Consider the following 17,765-nt stretch of genomic DNA (forward strand, 5'->3'; position numbering starts at 1 on the left):
GACGCCAGTGGAGGAGCATTCACTGATTCAGAGAAAAAAAAATACGTCCAGCGGCGGCTGGACGGCTAGCCGGGTGAAAAATTCTGCAGACCAAACGTGTGGCACGACGGAGGCCACCGGCGAGGCACCGACCGCCGCCCACGTACGTAGGCGCCGCTGCCTGCCCCCTCGCTTGCGTGTTCGATTCCGGGTCAAAGGGTTCGTTGGACGTTTTGGGTAGCTGTCACGGGCCGTTCCGCGCTTCCGTGTGCCGTGTCGCACTGCCGCGGTCGGCCGCGCGCAAGACGCCGCTGCTGGTCTCTTCTCTCTGGCCGCATCTCGGCAGCAGTAGTGCACTCAGGTGGTCACCTCGTATAGCACTCAAGTACATATACGCCTAGGTAAATGCAGGCTGCAATACAAGCAAAACAAAGTCATTTGATACGTAATAAGTACTGTAGCATAATGTAATACTAGTAGTACTAGCAAATTTTTAATCCTGGCGCTGATTGTTCAGTTGGACGGACAGGAGGCAGCACATCTCGAACTGCACGAGGGATTCGAACTCGGATACATTTATGTTGCCAATCCCGTGACGCTCACATAGAAAATCCCCGGCCGGTCAGCAAGGCCAGGCACCTGGCAGTGGCAGTCACCCAACCCAAGGCCATTTTAAAAGGAGGGCCCACGTCTCAGTGACCGTCCTGCTCGCACAAATCCTAAACGAAACCCTGTCGCTAATCGCTAGTCGCCGCCGCAGCAGTACAGCTGCAGCATCCGTAGCCTTCGTTCCCCTTCCCTTCCTTTCCCTTCGCTTGCTTGCCCTCTGCCCCGCCCCGTCGCCGCCGTCTCCTCCGTGGCGCATCAAGCATTCGAACCCACTCGTCAAAAGGAATCCGTCCGCGAGATCGAAAGCAACAGCTCCCGATTATTAAAGCCACGCTTTTTCAAAAGCCGCGGGGCGTTAAAACCCTGGGAAGTTTGGAGGAAAAGAAATTCGTTTCCTCGCATCCGGAACTGCAGTTGCGTGCTCGAGGAGGGGGTGCACAGCCTAGAAGCTCCCAGCGCCCGACGCCGCCGGCGCCTCGTTCTCTCCGTGGCGGATCCTCCGCGGTCGTTACTCCACTGGGCTCTGGTGGACTTGAGCGAAGATTCAACCGGGTGCGGATCGGGTTGGTAGGTTATTTTGCTGGTGAGTAGTCATGGCTTGCTTCAATTGGGTGGATTCGCTTGTTCTAAAAGTTGGTGTTGTTCTGGGCGTCCTTTTTTTTTTCTTTCTATGGCTGTGAGCAATCAAATCCAATTTCCTTCCCTTTGTCTTAGTTCGCTTAGCTGGATTTACGTGCCTTGCCCTGATAATCCATCAGGTTGTTCGGCATCAAAGATGAATCTAGCCAACGTGCCGGTGCTGTTTTTTCTCTTCCAAAAAATAAGAATAGAAACCGCAATCGAGTCCAGCTTTTGCCTTGCTCTAACCAATTTTAGTTGTTTTTGTACTCGATAGCAGCTATTTTATAGTCTAAAGGTCGTGGCTTTATCTTCTAAAATTTAATGTAGCCTTAGTGCTTCCAATTGTAAAGTTCACTCCTGTCCCTAGGACGTCGATTTAGTAAGTTTTTGTGAGATAGGGAATTGAAACGACCTCCTGATCTAACTGTTCCGATGTATTTCTGGAATGTGAACTATTGAGATAAGAAAAGCGAACTCGAATTGCTTCAAGCTTGAAATCTACATCAACTTTACTGTGCCTTGTTAAATGTAGCCACAGATAACGTAGAATTGAACACATGACAAATCTGTCAACACCTAATACCTCTCTGATATGCTATGCTTTGCAAGTTTTTGAAGTACTGAGGATAAATGTTTGTGTTCAATTTGTGATCAGAGTACCACACATGACAAGGGTCATCCATGACTCTGGAGACGGCGTGCAGAAGGAGGCACTTGATCTTGTCTCCTCTGATGTCAACTTCCCCAAGGGCCATTTCCCGGACTACAGGATTGGACCAAACAACCAAATCATTGATCCAGAGGAGGCACATGAGGCTGTACCTCTCAAGGAGATTGTTGCAAAGGAAACAGCGCAGCTGCTAGAGCAGCACAAGCGCCTTTCAGTGCGTGATCTCAAAGAGAAGTTTGAGAAGGGTTTGTCTGGTGCTACCAAGCTGTCTGAAGAGGTATTTTGCTCAGTTTGCTGCTACTTACTTATGTTAATGTATCTTATAGCGAATCCTAACACAAAGATGAAAGATGTTGTTATTAGCAACTATATTGTTCACCCTAGACACCAACTGTCAGATGGAAATTCTGCTCAATAACCTCTCCTGCAAATGATGCAGGTGCAACTGGATACGGATATAACATTGATATCTAGTGAAATAAAAACATGATAAAGATTTGAATTATGTTCAAGTTATCTGCCAAAATAATCATATTAAGATGGTGCTCATTCTCACATTAATTGTATCTGTGGCTTGCTCCAGAGCTCAAATTTGTTTGTCTCATATTAATTGTATCTGTGGCTTCCTCCATACCTCAAATTCATTACTTCTTCTCAATTTTTTCTTATAAGTTTAGACGACCTTCTGAAGTACTTGCCAGTTTGCCTTTCTTTCCTGAAAATGTTGAAGTTACTTGCCAGTTTGCCTTTCTTTCCTGAAAATGTTGAAGTTTCTGCAATGGCATATTGTTTAGAAGGAGATGGATAAACACATGGGACATTAAATGCAAAACTCTATGGGCTGCAGTGATGTTCCACATCTTACTTGATAGTCAATAATCTAGAAGTTTGTTATGAATATTCAGGTTCTAGTGCTATGCTACTTCTGTTGAAAAATGGAGTTCCATTCTAAAAGTTACTGCCTCATGCTTCAGGCTAAGCGGAGAGAAGCAGCTTCATTAGACAGGCAGGTTCTTCTGAAGAAGCTCAGAGATGTTTTAGACACACTGAAAGGCCGTGTGGCTGGTCGAAATAGAGATGATGCTGAGGAAGCTATATCGCTGGTTAACCTCTTTCTCTTACAAATTTGAAATTTGTTGACTTGTCAATATCTGTCTCCTGTTATAAGCTTCTTGTAGATTCATTTCTTGATCAAAGTGGACCTTTTTTTTATTTTTGTAAGTATCCTTTTTCGTGAGGTTAGTGTTCCAGATAAAGGCAATGATCTTAGAAGCTATTCAAATAAGTAGCCGCTCATTTCATTTCACCCACGCAATTTAGTAATATTTCCAGGAAGAATGATGCTAGATTTTACTTTCTGTTCTGACTTCTGACATATCTCTCTATTTTTCTTTCTGAATTGTAGATGAGGAACAACTATGGTTATATATCTCTATTTTTTCTTTCTGAATAGTAGATGAGGACTATGTTCGCACTTCCCATTCCTTTTTCATTTCTAATTTACTTTTGTTATGCCTGCCCCCAGTGCCCTGCCCATATTGAGATTGTAAACATTTCCCCCCCTCTATGCTGTCTTTAGTTGGAAAAAAAGTGATTATGAAGTTATATGCTTTCAGGTGGAGGCACTAGCTGTCCAGCTGACACAACGAGAAGGGGAGTTAATTTATGAGAAGGCTGAAGTAAAAAAGTTGGCTAACTTCCTTAAGCAGGTCTGTCACATTTTGTATTAGTATCCAAGTAGTTTTTGCTGCCTTCTTAAAATATGGCAAATCAACATGAAAATCAAAGGTGAGGCCTCAAAGAACATTGCTTCCTTTTTGTCAGTATGTTACGGTATAGGTATGGCAAAATGGTTCATATGCATGTTTCAAGTGGAATGTTTTTTTTTTGTGGGAAAAAACAAAGTATCAGTTTCTCATTATTTGAAAACTTCTTGTGAGCTCTTTTGATTGTGTTAATCACCACTAGCAACCTAGGGGCTTCCTTTTTTTGGAGACTTAGCAGACTAGCGTAGTTGAACAGTAATATTTACCAGACTTTCACATTTATTTTAGGCTACTGAAGATGCGCGTAAAGTGGCTGAAGAGGAAAGGGCTCTTGCGCTTGCTGAAATTGAAAAGGCTAGATCTGCAATAGAAAAGGTTGAGAAAGCATTGCAGGTGCATGATTCTGCTTCAAGTAGCAGGGAGAAGGAGGTACTGCATCATCACAATGAATGTTCCTTTGACTTGTGACTAGTGTATAGTTTGTTCTTTCTTCTTTGGTCGTTGCAAGTTGCCATTAGCCCATGTTTATTTTGTATATTGATCTGTGCACCCCCTAATAATCAGGAGATAGAGGAACTTAGGAAAGAGGTCCGAGAGGCTAGGAGAATAAAAATGCTACACCAGCCAAGCAAGGTTTGTTCACATCATTGGTTATCCTGCTTTTCTTTTGATATCTTGTATCTAAGTCTCAATCTATCTGCTATATATTCTCTGCAGTTTGTTTGAGGTAGCTAGTAAAAAAACAGACCATCTTCTCATAATATTTTTACACTATGTACTTATTACTAATGGCCATAAAAACAATCACAGGTCATGGACATGGAGTTTGAACTTAAGGCACTGCGGACCCTCATCTCAGAGAAAACTCAGCTTTGCAATCAGCTAAAGAAAGAGGTATTTCCTGTCAGATATATAATGCAGAGCTCATAGGGTCTTCTAATGTTTGTAATGTTGAGCCATCATCCATCACTTTCTATTTTATAGCTTGCCATGATCAAGAGGCTGGAGGAGGATAGTTCTGACCTCTTTGAGCTTGAAGGTTCTGATACCCTTGGATCACAGCTTTGTATTATCCCTCGAGTTGATGGTGCTCCAAACATCGCAAATTGTCCAATTCAGTGGTACCGTGTAATTTCTGGAGGCACCAGAGAGGTCATATCTGGTATGTTATCAATAAAGTGCACACAAATTAATAGGACTAAGCCATTCATAGAAACAGTCTCATTTGATTATAATATTTATAATTACTATCATTCTGTTGGTTTTTTCTTTGGCATCTCATGCAGTCCATTGCTAAAATTTGTAAATTGATCCCATTCTACTTTGTTCATATATATATATGGTAAGATTTTTTGAACTCTTCCTGCAGGAGCAACAAAATTTACATATGCTCCGGAACCGTTTGACGTTGGTCAATTATTGCAAGCAGAGATAGTTTTGAATACAGATAAAACTATAGTTCAGACAGATGGTCCTATAGAGAATGGTTAGTCCTCTCCCAAGGTCTTTTAACAGATTTAATTCATTTCCCGATCTATTTTGTAAACAAATTTCAATGGCAATCCTAAATATGTCTTCCAGAAAATACTGATATTCAGTTATCTCTGACACTCACTATTTTAACTTTCCTTGTTTGTACATTCCTACTATTTTTGTGTCTTTATCTCACTTCCTACTGTTAAATTAGAGCTTGATATGACAGTTATCATATATCAGATAATACAAGCATTGTATGATTTGTCTTGTCATATTTTATAACAAGCTTCTGAAGTTCTCTTAGATAGCTGACTACTTGTGCTTCGAACAGCTGCAGGACTTGAACGTTATGTGGACTCACTAATGAAAAGGACGGATATTGAGTTCAATGTATGATTTCATCTTGCCTAAATGATACAGTTTCTTTGATACTTTTTGGAAAACCACCTTCTATGAGTTACTGAAACCAATGAGCACTATGTTGAACTTATTTAGGGCCTGCTCAGATGTGGGGGGATTTGAGCCTCCGAAGATGAACTCATCAAGTCCCCCCACATGTGATCAGGCCCTTCATTTTTGAATCAGTTGAAGTCACACTGAATTTGACTGTATTTTGGCATGAGTATTTGCGGGTAGAAAAGCAATGTTTGAGCTTTTACTTTTTGAACTAAGATTTGCACCTGCGCTGCATTACAGGTGGTAGTCACCCAAATGAACGGGAAGGATTACTCGTCACATTCTGTCCATGTATTTCACATTGGAAAGCTGAGAATAAAACTCCGAAAAGGATGGTCTACAAAAGCAAGAGAGTCGTATTCTACTACGATGAAGGTAAAGTCTGATCACAGTATACGTGTAACCAAAGTGCTCTCTAGGGCTTAACTTAGATGCGCTTGCTTGACATATTGCCTATTCTGTGGTTGTAGCAGTAGACATGTTTAAAAGAATATTGGTCTCATGCACTCATTATTGTTGCATGTGTTATGTGCGCTTACTTCATTGACTGTGTGATTTGAGTGTCAAATGCTGTTCATTCTTTGACAGAACTTTTTATGTTGTAGTCCAAGCCTTAAAATTCAAGATTATTTTTTGATTAATTTTCTGATAATTTTTTTTCTTGTTCCGTTTACAGTTATGTGGGAGCCGTGGTGGCGGTAATGCTGCAGCTAGGGCGGTTTTTTGGCAAGCTAGGAAAGGCTTGTCCTATACTCTAGCTTTTGAAACAGACAGGGACAGGAATGCTGCAATTATTATTGCTCGCAAATTTGCTTCAAATTGCAATGTATGTTTTTTTATAAAAAAATCAGGTTTTGTGTTACTGTGCGAATGATATTCAGAAAACAACATGGTTTACGCCTTTTGATGGCTCTGCAGGTCGCTCTCACTGGCCCAGGCGATCAAGGCACCTGATGAAGTGATCATGCATGTTTTTGACAGCGACACGGTACATAATTAGGGTGTGGATTGGCTGATTGGGTGCTTGTCTAATGGTGCTTGTGAGAGTAGAGAGGAGGTACACTGCGTGAGGCTATCCCCTTTTCATATGTTTTATGGAGGCATTGTTTTTGTTTGCCTGCCAGCAGCACTAGCCACGTTCTTGAAACAGGATGTACAAATCGATTACTGTTCTTGTGCGTTACGTCTGTAATACTGAACGGAAAAGGCTTGGTCGTTAGTCTCTCTGGGAGACTTCCCTTACTGAGTTGCCAAGAAGTATGTACAGACAGCTGGTCTCCCTGAAGTCATATGATTGATGATATTCAGGTGGTATTTAGCGGGATTTGTGATGTGTGGACACCTTGGTGTAGTGCAACCTGATTCAGAGTTCTATCTGTTGATTATCAGGTGAAGCATGATGTGGCATGAGGAAAGTCTGAAAGCATGAATACGACTCTGAAAGTCTGAATACTGCATGAGGAAAGGGAGTAATCAGTGCTAATCACACACCTCATCTAAACTGAAACGTGCCGAACGCTGGACGCCCTTGTGTGCATATTCTCCAAAAAAAAGTGCCGTGTAAAATACTCTGACGAGCATTACAATATACTATTTCGTATTCTGGGAAGAATAGTCACATGCATGCGACGCAATTGAAGACGTTATCTTCGGTCCAAAGCTAAGCACGGAGCCTTTTTGTCAGCGAGTCCATCTGCTGCTGGTACTGAGTACTGACCTGGACCGCATCGTCACATGAGTACATGACTGGTGTCTCCCGGCCGTTAATGCCCCCTACTTGTTCATTGGACGGACGACCAGATAAGATTTGCTTTTCCATGATGAAGTAGCCGTACACGCTCGTGAAATTCGTCCGAAACTCTGTATCTGACACGCAGTTTTGAACGAGATTTGACTTAGCGCTCACGGACACAAACCAAACGTAAACAACACAAATTCATAAACTTGATAAACAAAGCTAGCATCGCTGGGTGATGCGAAAACTTGATGAAAGCTCGTCACTATCTGTCAGCGACCACGAGAATCCCTGTCATTTATTGCTGCACTTGCCATGTTTACGCGACTCTCTTTATCAGGAAAGGAACTCGACGCGCCGTAAAGAAAGGACAGGCCCTTTTCCAGCTCGGGAGCGAATCCCACTCGGCGTCGCAACGGCTAGTTCCCCCCGGGGCCGATCCCAGCCGTCCGATCCGCTCCTCCCGACCGTTGCGATACGAACCCTTCCCGACCGTTGGAGCCGCTCCCCACCAGACCCGCTCCCCGCCGGCCGCCGCGCCGCCCCTGGCCTGACAGCGCCCGCACGCTCGATATATCGGCTCCTCCCCTTCCCGAGCCTGTAGCCCCCTCCTCTTCCCCTCAAGAACTGCACCACCACGCGACGCCATTGGTTGAGCAGGGAGAGGCAAGGGAGGAGAGAAGAGGAAGAAGGGGATAAACAGGCGCGCGGTTATTCTTGCCGGATCCGCGGTGGCTGCGCTCGCCGGCGGGGAAGAGGGGACGCGGGCGGCGCGCCTCCAGTCTTTCTTCACCTCCGTGCTCTCCGGGCTCTTCGGACAGGGCGAGGACGAGGAAGAGATGGCCACGCGCGACCGCAACGCCGCCGCCGCCGCCGCTCCGCAGCTTCACCATCACAACCGAGGTGAGCCCATGGATCCTCTGAGTTCTTGGTTGCTCCCTCCCTGGTTTCTTGCTGAAGGTGATTTTGGGTGATCTCGGGAACGATTAGCGTCTCTAGCAAGTTCTTTCACTTGATTCATGAAAAAGATTGGATCTTTGTTATCCTCGTCCCCCTAATCTAGAGTATTAATCTATGTTCTTGTCTCTGTTCGACTGCCGGATTGTAGAAGAAAGAATTTCTCATCTCGTGTCTCCTCTGCAATCGTCAGGTGGTGTTCCCGCTCTGGGAAAGCAGAAGGCCGTCGCGGCCGGCCGAGCTGACGCCATGAACCGTCGAGCCCCCCTGGGCGACATCGGCAACTTCGTCAGCGTCCGCGCGACCGAAGGGTACGAACGAAACCAAGCGCTTTTTTGTTTCTCGCTGTTTCCTTGCCCGTTCTTCTTCTGAGGACGGACTCATTCTTGGTTGCAGGAAGCCGCAGGAGCAGGTCAACCGCCCCGTCACGAGAAGCTTCGGTGCTCAACTTGTGAAGAACGCGCAGGCGAATGCCGCCGCAGTCAAGGTACACAGACCAATCACGCACCCTTCTCTTGCGGGTCTTCCTGCAAGAGTAATCTGGCATTTCAAGCATTCGATTCCGTCTGTTTCTAACCGGAACGTCTGTTTGCAGCAGATCGCACCTGCAAGGCCTGCGCCGAGGCTGGAGAGGAAGGCTCCTTCCAAGCCGCCGCCTCCTGAGCATGTCATAGAGATCAGCTCCGACTCTGACCAGAGCAACAGGCAGTCCGAGAGGAGCGCCAGCTCCGTCCGCTCGAGGAAGAAGGTCATCAACACCCTTACTTCTGTTCTCTCGGCCCGCTCAAAGGTGCGTGATCTATCAAATACCTCCTTGCTCTAGTAATTCCAGTTCCACAAAAAGCATGAGGAATTAGTCTGATTGTCGTCCATCTGAATGTCAGGCTGCCTGTGGAATCACTGACAAGCCTCGAGAAGTGATTGAAGACATCGACAAGTTGGACGCCAACAATGAGCTCGCGGTCGTGGACTATATTGAGGACATCTACACCTTCTACAAGGCTGCACAGGTAACTGCCGAGATATCTGCTACGTAATTACGTGATCTGCTAGCGGCAGTCACTGACAGTATTTCTTCCTGGTTTATTGCAGCATGAGAGCCGGCCGTGTGACTACATTGAAGCCCAGGTGGAGATCAACTCAAAGATGAGGGCCATCCTGGCCGATTGGATAATTGAAGTACACCACAAGTTTGAACTGATGCCCGAGACTCTCTACTTGGCTATGTACATCGTTGACCAATACCTCTCGCTGCAACCAGTACTGCGAAGGGAGCTGCAGCTTGTGGGCGTTTCAGCCATGCTGATCGCCTGCAAATACGAGGAGATTTGGGCCCCCGAGGTACACAGAAAGCTTCCATCTCGCTCTCCCTCCTATCCTTCCTTTTCAAGTTCTTGTTCTAATTGTTTGTGTGCTTCACAGGTCAATGATTTCATCCTGATATCAGATAGTGCATACAGTAGGGAGCAGATTCTTTCAATGGAGAAGGGAATACTAAATAGGCTAGAGTGGAACTTAACTGTTCCTACATCATACATGTTCCTCGTTCGCTTTATCAAGGCGGCATCTTCGGGTATCAAAACTGACAAAGAGGTAAAGATTCAAATTGGTCTACTTGGTTTGTTGTAGTCATCCAGAGGTGCAGCAATATTGTTCATGTGTTGTGATCTAAAATCTGATGTTTTAATGCAGATGGAGAACATGGTCTTCTTCTTCGCGGAGTTATCACTGATGCAATACGGCTTGGTGACGCACCTGCCTTCGATGGTTGCTGCCTCTGCTGTTTATGCGGCAAGGCTCACTCTCAAGAGGGCTCCACTTTGGTCTGACACGCTCAAGCATCACACGGGCTTCAGAGAGTCAGATCTAATGTAAGACCCCATTGCCAATCGCCATCTCTTCCTAAATCATGTAACAGCACAAGTTGGACTAGACATAATGACCTTTGCTGTGATGGTTTCAGGGAATGCACAAAAATGCTCGTGAGCGCACATTTGACCGCACCGGAGAGCAAGTTGAGGGTCGTCTACAAGAAGTATTCCGGCGAGCAGTATGGAGGGGTAGCACTACGTCCACCTGCAGAGGAGATCTGCAAATAAACGAAGAATAACTTCGTCCTAGTAGTTGTGCTTGCTTTTGCTTTCGAGAGTGTAATGGAAGGCGAGTCTGACATTCGCTAGGTTTTATGCTTGTTTGAAGAAAATTTGAACACTTGAGACAGTCGTTTGTTTGCTCGGCTGCTCTCAGGGAGGAGTCAGGAAATCTGACTTGTATTGGCAATTAGGATTGGGATGTTCTACTACTATCTTATGGATACACCTTGGTGTATAGTCTGTCATAATTTATCAGTAACAAGTTATTCATTAATATGAATGATGAATTGGAAGGTTTGCTGATTGGAAATTCGTTTCAAGCATGATCGGGTTGCAATCAGAATTTATTTTTGCTTGTTGTATATACCCGTTGTCGTTTGTTGATGTTTACCTGGAAGTGCAGAATTTATCATGTATGTTGTCTGGAAAATCCATCTGGATTTTATTTGACCGACTTGCTTGGACTACACAAATCTTCAGGGGAAAAAATGCGCAACGGCTCATGATCTATTATGATCAACTTATGATGATGATGATGATTATGTATGATCCTCAAAAGTACTCGCCTGTATACATTTCGATCATGGGTAACACATTTTAATGTCAGTACCAGCTGCACTTCCATCCAATGATACAGCTTAAGAAAGAACTCACTGCTTGGCTAGATAGCTTCGGTGCTTTGTAGCACTTGTAAATAACTTTTATTTCTCTTTTAGTATATATATCCAGTAATTGATATTACCACACGAAGATCCCCCTCACTTCAATTCTCTGCGAGAAGCTCCTTTCAGCGAATTTTGCTCTTCTCCTCACTTCCTTGCTGTCTGATGCATTCACTCATCAGATTCTTAACAGCCAGCGCAATCTTCATCTCCTCTGTTCAAATGAGCCTGTGAGATCGCATCTTCTCCTTGAGACTGCACCCAATCTTCCACACATCAACGTTAAGGCAGCTAACGGTCAGTTGATCCAGCGTTGAGAGAAGACCACGCGCTTTGTCCTTGAAAAAATTGCTAAAGTCCAGAGGACCAAAACCTTAAGCTGTACTTTTGAGACTTGCATCGTTTGTAACATTAGATCCTACAAGGCCTTAAATCTTCAATAATGTTCTGTATACCTGTATTTCGGCATTTGACACAATATAACATCTAAAAGTAAGTACTGCTGCTTCTTTAAAAAATGACAGAGTCTCATAGTACAATCCAAATGAAACTCTCAGAATGATATGTTGAACAAATCATAAGTAAAGGTGATTATGCGTGTCACCTTTCAGAAAGAGGGATGATTGTAGCATCCGTATTTGAAACATTGATGATTACAACACCATTACAGTATGACAAGATTGGTTTCAGCACATACCATACTGATTCCAATTATGCTGAAGCGCATGCCATCTCCATCAATGCACTCAGATTGCGGTATGAAGATCCACCCTTGTCAACTGCTCTGCGAGAAGCCTCTTTCCACTCAAGAGCACGTCTCCTCACTGCCTTTGTCTCAGGTTCATCAGAAGACATCAGCCTCTTTGCAGCCCGTGCAATATCTTCTCTCCCAATCAGACCATCCTTGCTAGCACAATCCCACAAGTTCAGGCCAATCTTCCACTCTTCCACAATTAATCGGCCATCAAGCGGTTGATCAAAGAATAGTGGTAAGGCAAGCATAGGTACACCAGCAAAGATGGCTTCAAGTGTCGAGTTCATCCCGCAATGGGTTAAGAAGCCCCCAACAGAGGAATGGCACAAAACCTTCAGCTGCTCACACCATGGCAGTATCATCCCCTTATCAGTGTCACCAATGAGTTCTCGCACCCGAGGGGATTGTTCACGAATAATCCACAAGAACCTGACCTCACTTGCTGCTAGCCCCAACGCAATCTCGTCAAGCTGAGAGGCTGACACTGAGACAAAGCTGCCAAGGGACACATATAACACTGAGTTCACAGGTTGAGAATCCAACCATTCGAAGTAGTCTACTTGGCTGGTATCCCCATTGGTCATGGTCCAGTGGTCTTCAAGTGTTATGTAGGGAACACAGGGGCCGATTGGATACACTGGGCAAGAGAGTACTGACTGTAGTGAGTCGATGACACTGGCCTCAAGCTCATACATGGTGGTGAAAAGGAGGCACTGAGCATTTCTAACGCTTGAGATGGCTGGTAGGATATGCTTTACTGCTCTCTTGTTGTGAATTAAGGGCTCGAGATCAGACAACCTTATCGTATTTGAAGCCTGACTGGAGATGTAGTGCCCAAGTCTCTGATCAGATTTATCTGCAGGGCATAAAATAGATGCGTGAGAAATGTTACAGCCTGCCTTATCAGTGTTTGACATAGAATCACCAGAAATGAGAAGTAAGAGATACAATGACGAAAAATACATTTCCAAAGCAGTGGTGTGGTGGAGGAATCTAAAATATACAAATTAGCATGATGTGAAACAGGTTATTTCTACCAAGACAAACTGAGAAGCAACAATTTTGCAAGCTTGATTCATGCCCATACTCCGCTTGATGTACTACTCTTTTTCTGAAGTAGGGGTTCACTCACCACGCCGCACCACACCAGGGCATCAAAACCGGTTGGGTGGCCATCCAGCCTAACTTCCCACCAAAGAACAAATCCTAGTGGCTAGCCGTTTAATGTATGTCTAAAATATTTCTTATCTTTTGGATCAGATACTTAGCTGGATGTGCACGGTGAGTAATAAGTATGAGTAGCAGGGTTGGTGATTTGTTAAATTTCCGGAGTACTAAATAAAAATTGTCAGCCAGGGTGACGGCTGAAGATTGCATTTCCTCAAGAACGTGAGCATATTTTAAGAATGAAATCACGTGAGGTTATCGCAGACTCCTTAACAAGTGAAGAAAGCTAAAATATAAGTATGTGCAGAGTTCCATGTGATCCCATGCCTCGTTACCATTAAATTGTTTGCACCTCTCCAGAAGCACTTTAGTCACTTTGGATTGTGCCCATGAACAATGATATTTGAATCAGTTGGGAGAAATAGTTCTGTATAGACTGCTTAACAGCCTGGCGACCAGCATATGCTTATTTTGAAGCAGTATTAAGTAATGCACAAACACGAAATGCTTTCTTCAGAGCGAGAGCATAAACTTGTAATAAGAAAACAGATCCTAGCTCCAGATTTCGGCAATTCACTTCCTAGGAGCATAGTTCAGGATACAGATGCAGAAGTCCAAAGGCCGAGTTATGTGTGGACGATTCATTAATCAGGAGATTCACGACAAGCTAAAACCCTGCCAGCAGCAAGCAATGGCAGCAAGGACTCTCACCTACAGTCTCACCGGAGCCCGGCGCGTGCTCGCCGTCGCCGGTAAGCCAGGCCGGGAGGCGGTCGAAGTGGTAGTAGGTGGAGAAGAAGGTGGCGGCCATGGGGAAGAGCTGCCAGACGGGGACGCCCCTCCGGTTGCCGACGCCGACGACCCAGGGGACGTAGGCGTCCGCCACGAGCGCGGCGGGCGGCGCGCCCTCGAGCCCGTCGAGCAGGCGCTCGAAGGGCGCCTCCATCTCGGTGGCGACGGCGTCGAGGAAGCCCGAGTGGTCGGCGGCGCGGCCGTGCTCGGAGGCGATGACGTTGGGGATGGCGCGCAGGCGGACGCCGTCGGCCGGGGTGGACGACGAGGAGCGGAGGAGGCCGAGCCACTCCTCGGTGACGACGAAGGAGACCGCGGCGCCGCGCGCGGCGAGGAGGCGGCTGAGGTTCATCATTGCGTTGACGTGGCCGCGGCCCGGGAAGGGGACCGCCACAATGTGGCAGCAGCAGCCGCGCGGCTCGTCCCCAGCGGCGGCGGCCATCCGCTTCCGCTCGTGGCTGGCGTCTCGGTGTGTGGCTCTGCTTATTAGCGTAGAGCCTCCCCTGATCTCTAGGGAATGATCGACGCCGCGCCGCTGCTGGCCACCCTGCACCTCGAATCCGTCTCTCTCCCCACCGATGAAGAACTAATGACACTTGATGTCGTACAATGCTACCGGCTTCGCTGCCCGGCGGTCACGGCTCTCGTGCTGGAAAATTGCCCATGTCCATTGTCCGTGCAGGATGGCATCGAGTGAGAAAATGATTGATTCAGATTCTAAATTCTGAATAGTAGGCATGAAATGGTACTCAACATTTTTGCAATTGGTATTTTCATCAGCAAGCGAGAAAATGATATATCTACGCCATGCCATTTTCTGCCAGAAACAACCCATGACATTTTCAAAACCTCTCTGTTGTTTTGTTGAATCCAAAATCTATCTTCTTTGTTGAAGATATTATTGTAAGGATATTCGACCGTGTCCATTCTGGAGAGCTCCCCTGCAGATAAAATCATCCACAGTTATTGACACAATGTGCTCTTTGGGCGAGACTACGCATGGCCGTGAGGCAATGGCTGAATATAGTTGCCATGCCAATCATGAATTAATATGTATCGATAGAAGCACTCTGTTTTTAAATATATGACGTTCAGGGCAAGTTAATTAGTTCAAAAGTATGTGGTAAATATGATATTCCGAGAAAGCTTAAAAGTGACAAAAGTGGTACTAACCGTGCATAAAGTTACAAAGCTCTAGAAAGCAAACTTCCCTCTGCACAAGGATGCAGGTTGCTGACGGTATGCAAAGCACGAACCATGATGGTGATCAGGATCATTCCTAGGCCCTGCTGTGTCAAGGATCTGAGAGTAAATCTCACATCAAGACATGGAAGAGCACTTATTAAACATAATAAATGCAGTCCATGGTCTGCTCTGTGCTTCAATCATTACCTGTGGTCCTTGTGTACGCTAAATTAACAGAAGGGTAACACATGAAACGAGCAAACATGTCTCAAGAAGTTTAGGATTTCTCACCATCCAGGTGAAACCTTCTGAATCTGCAAATGCTTCATCATTCTGCAGCACAATAAATTCTAATATACAACGAACAAGCTTTGGAATTACAGAATGCTTTGGACTCCATCTCTGTGTTTGTAGGATCATCTGATTGTAGAATCCTGATGTAAGCCCTTGATCATGGCTTGCAGTTCTACACCACTAACAGATAAAGGCAACCAGATGAAAGAGTATTGTCTTGCTACAAAACAGCAAAACAAGCAAGCACAGATTGATAAATGTGTGCACCAACTTCATGAACTTATCAGTCCAGTATTATTGGATATTGGAATATTTTACTATGATAACTGCCAAAGCATTAGGCTCATGCACACTATACGTTTCACAAGTTTGCTCAAGGCTAAAGAACTCAGCTTCTATTCAGTCTGAACTAGTATTATTGACAGTTTCCTTCAATCTAATGGCATTTTGAATAGCTTAAGATAAAGATTCTTGATAAATTAGCAAGAGAAGCATACTGCTTCAGAGTCCCAAGAATAACTCTGCGGACAAGTATTATGAACCATAACAGTTATTTGCACTCAATCAAATGCAGGACTAACAAGTGTCAGCACCTGATCCACATGATCTATGAGGACTTCAAAATACAAGCTCAGGAAAATACGTCCATAGTAGCAGTCATAATCACCCCATAAAAGGAAGCTGGCAAATTATTCCTAGCATAACTCCCCTGCAAATTTAAACCTGGAATTTAAGTACAAGTACCTAAAACCCACCAATACCAGGACATCTCCGGTGCATTCTTTCTGGGCACAAAGGGTACTTTAGCACCCTGAAGCACCCAATCTAATTTCACCAGCAAAATCAAGACCCTCTTGAGATAGGTTTACGAAAATTGGTCTAAAAAAAGATAGTTTCTGAATTCCATATGGAAGCTTCTCATGAAATCAAAATAGACCTGCAGATAAATAAGCTCAGTATACTAGATCTTGTTTCAATCAGAGTATGGCACAAACAAGACATATGGACAGAAGATATAGTGAAAGTCTTAATGTTTTTAATGCAATGAACATAACTTGCAATCTGTGATACATGTAATTACCGCAATGCACAAGTATAAACAGACATTTAATGCATTAAAAATTATTGCCATGAACAAAACCAAAGTAATGCAAGGAAAAAGGTTGATCCAATTTCCTGTTATAAATACAAACACTAATGACTATGAAGAGAAACAAAAAGGTATCAAAGGTGATCCAATACCTTCAATGCCAATTCTCCCATGAAAGACTCTTCTGGTCAATTTCCCAGGAAAGGCATTCTGTACTTCACCTACCTTACTGATGGTGGATAATGGATATACTGATTTTCCTAGGAGCAGATGCAGCAACTTAGGTCTAGTCTTCAGGTTAAGCGGATGTCTGGCCACCTCGTGTAGGTATCATGTTAGCAGCAGCTGATTCAGATGCATTGCTAGGACCCCTCAGATTTTTTCCCCTCTTTGCAGCAATGGTGAAGCTAGATTGTTAGCAGATTCTGTTGTACTCAAATCAGGCTGCCTGAGTGGCGCTGACACATCCCTGACATAGAAAAGTTGATACAAAAACAGCCCCAAAATACTCTCTACTGTCAAGGGAACATGAGATCTATCAAAACAAAATATTTTCACTTTTCAGCCTCACATAACTTGCATTTCTCATATATTTCCATTATGACGAGAGCTTCATCTGATCTTTCATCAGTTGGGATTCACTTAACTCTGAATCAAGCTTTGATTGGCTTGAATTCTTTAGTTACACTTCAAATGTCCATGTAGCCAGACAACTCATGCTTGCGAAGAGTCCAAGCTTCCACAATTTCCCGCCAACAGCCAACAACAAACCCGTCCACATTCAAAGACTTCAAATGCCTTAGTTCAGTGTGTACTGGGTCAACCAACAGACAACGACTATAGATTTGATAATGCCCATATGCAGCAGACAGTAACATTGCTCAATAAGATTAAACATTTGCCTTGTTTAAAGCTCCTCTTCATTTGCAATGTCGAAGTCAAAACACGACTTCCAGCTTCAAACTGCAGAGCTTCACTTCCTTTTGAGTGGGTTATGGAACAAGATATAGCTCTGCATCGACATCAGTGTCTACGGCCAAGGTCCTGCTCGTGGCTCCACGCCTCCACCCCCACTGCTCATTGTTTTCAATTGGCTGGGTGGTGGCCAAGAACGCTTCAGCTGCACATAACCTCCACCTGTCCACCACAACTGAAAGATGGCCACAGCGCTGGGCATGCTTCGGCCGTGCGCCCGTGCTTACGCCTCAAGGAGCATGGCCGTGGTTAAGAACGACGAAGAGGCCATGATGAATGCATTCTCCAGCGTCGACATGTGGATGCCGCGGCCTGGACATTCCCTCGAACTCCTTGTGGGCGGGCGCCATCAAACACATAGCGGGACGACGGAGGGCCCAAAACTGAGCAAACCAGAAGCAGGCGAAAGCGGCGAGAAAACCGGTGAGCTTCCTCCCGCAGCGGCCGAACTGGCTTGCGGCGGCGGCGGCGGCGGCGGCGGCGG

At 45.0% G+C, this 17,765-nt stretch overlaps 3 protein-coding genes across 6 annotated transcripts; 2 read left to right on the forward strand and 1 right to left on the reverse strand.

Annotated features, from left to right (window-relative positions):
- Positions 1-723: 723 nt before the first annotated feature.
- Positions 724-6,962, forward strand: LOC112894241 (stomatal closure-related actin-binding protein 1-like). The gene is made up of 13 exons (XM_025961882.1): positions 724-1,171; positions 1,865-2,156; positions 2,854-2,982; positions 3,496-3,588; positions 3,934-4,074; positions 4,210-4,278; positions 4,456-4,539; positions 4,630-4,807; positions 5,015-5,131; positions 5,453-5,511; positions 5,818-5,952; positions 6,254-6,403; positions 6,496-6,962. The coding sequence occupies exons 2-13, from the start codon at positions 1,875-1,877 to the stop codon at positions 6,529-6,531; spliced, it is 1,473 nt and encodes a 490-aa protein (XP_025817667.1). The 5' UTR covers positions 724-1,171; positions 1,865-1,874; the 3' UTR covers positions 6,532-6,962.
- A 942-nt stretch (positions 6,963-7,904) lies between these two features.
- Positions 7,905-10,672, forward strand: LOC112894170 (cyclin-B1-1-like). 2 transcript variants are annotated; one of them, XM_025961794.1, is made up of 9 exons: positions 7,905-8,215; positions 8,463-8,580; positions 8,666-8,756; positions 8,865-9,059; positions 9,154-9,279; positions 9,362-9,610; positions 9,692-9,862; positions 9,962-10,140; positions 10,233-10,672. In XM_025961794.1, exons 1-9 carry the CDS (start codon positions 8,152-8,154, stop codon positions 10,366-10,368), a joined length of 1,329 nt encoding a protein of 442 aa, XP_025817579.1. In that variant the 5' UTR covers positions 7,905-8,151; the 3' UTR covers positions 10,369-10,672. The 2 variants fall into 2 exon arrangements, with proteins under 2 accessions (XP_025817579.1, XP_025817580.1); XM_025961795.1 differs by having other exon boundaries at positions 8,868-9,059.
- Positions 10,673-11,049: 377 nt separating this feature from the next.
- Positions 11,050-17,711, reverse strand: LOC112891650 (UDP-glycosyltransferase 87A2-like). 3 transcript variants are annotated; one of them, XM_025958558.1, is made up of 5 exons: positions 16,459-17,711; positions 15,214-15,436; positions 14,911-15,023; positions 13,657-14,678; positions 11,512-12,634 (listed from the first exon to the last, which is right to left on the reverse strand). In XM_025958558.1, the coding sequence occupies exons 4-5, from the start codon at positions 14,177-14,179 to the stop codon at positions 11,736-11,738; spliced, it is 1,422 nt and encodes a 473-aa protein (XP_025814343.1). In that variant the 5' UTR covers positions 14,180-14,678; positions 14,911-15,023; positions 15,214-15,436; positions 16,459-17,711; the 3' UTR covers positions 11,512-11,735. The 3 variants fall into 3 exon arrangements, with proteins under 3 accessions (XP_025814345.1, XP_025814343.1, XP_025814344.1); XM_025958560.1 differs by lacking the exons at positions 15,214-15,436; positions 16,459-17,711 and adding an exon at positions 11,050-11,479 and having other exon boundaries at positions 11,722-12,634; positions 13,657-14,948; XM_025958559.1 differs by lacking the exons at positions 15,214-15,436; positions 16,459-17,711 and having other exon boundaries at positions 13,657-14,386; positions 14,492-14,946.
- Positions 17,712-17,765: the final 54 nt, after the last annotated feature.

The sequence above is a fragment of the Panicum hallii genome, chromosome 5, assembly GCF_002211085.1.
Source record: "Panicum hallii strain FIL2 chromosome 5, PHallii_v3.1, whole genome shotgun sequence".
Taxonomy (NCBI): Eukaryota; Viridiplantae; Streptophyta; class Magnoliopsida; order Poales; family Poaceae; genus Panicum; species Panicum hallii.

Coding starts and splice junctions, on each gene's coding strand:
- LOC112894241 (XM_025961882.1), top strand. CDS start 1,875: ATGACAAGGGTCATCCATGACTCTGGAGACGGCGTGCAGAAGGAGGCA. Junction 4,279..4,455: donor TGCTACACCAGCCAAGCAAG/GTTTGTTCACAT, acceptor AAACAATCACAG/GTCATGGACATGGAGTTTGA. Junction 6,404..6,495: donor AATTTGCTTCAAATTGCAAT/GTATGTTTTTTT, acceptor ATGGCTCTGCAG/GTCGCTCTCACTGGCCCAGG.
- LOC112894170 (XM_025961794.1), top strand. CDS start 8,152: ATGGCCACGCGCGACCGCAACGCCGCCGCCGCCGCCGCTCCGCAGCTT. Junction 8,216..8,462: donor GCTTCACCATCACAACCGAG/GTGAGCCCATGG, acceptor TGCAATCGTCAG/GTGGTGTTCCCGCTCTGGGA. Junction 8,757..8,864: donor CGAATGCCGCCGCAGTCAAG/GTACACAGACCA, acceptor GTCTGTTTGCAG/CAGATCGCACCTGCAAGGCC.
- LOC112891650 (XM_025958560.1), bottom strand. CDS start 14,179: ATGGCCGCCGCCGCTGGGGACGAGCCGCGCGGCTGCTGCTGCCACATT. Junction 12,635..13,656: donor GGGCTCCGGTGAGACTGTAG/GTGAGAGTCCTT, acceptor TATGCCCTGCAG/ATAAATCTGATCAGAGACTT.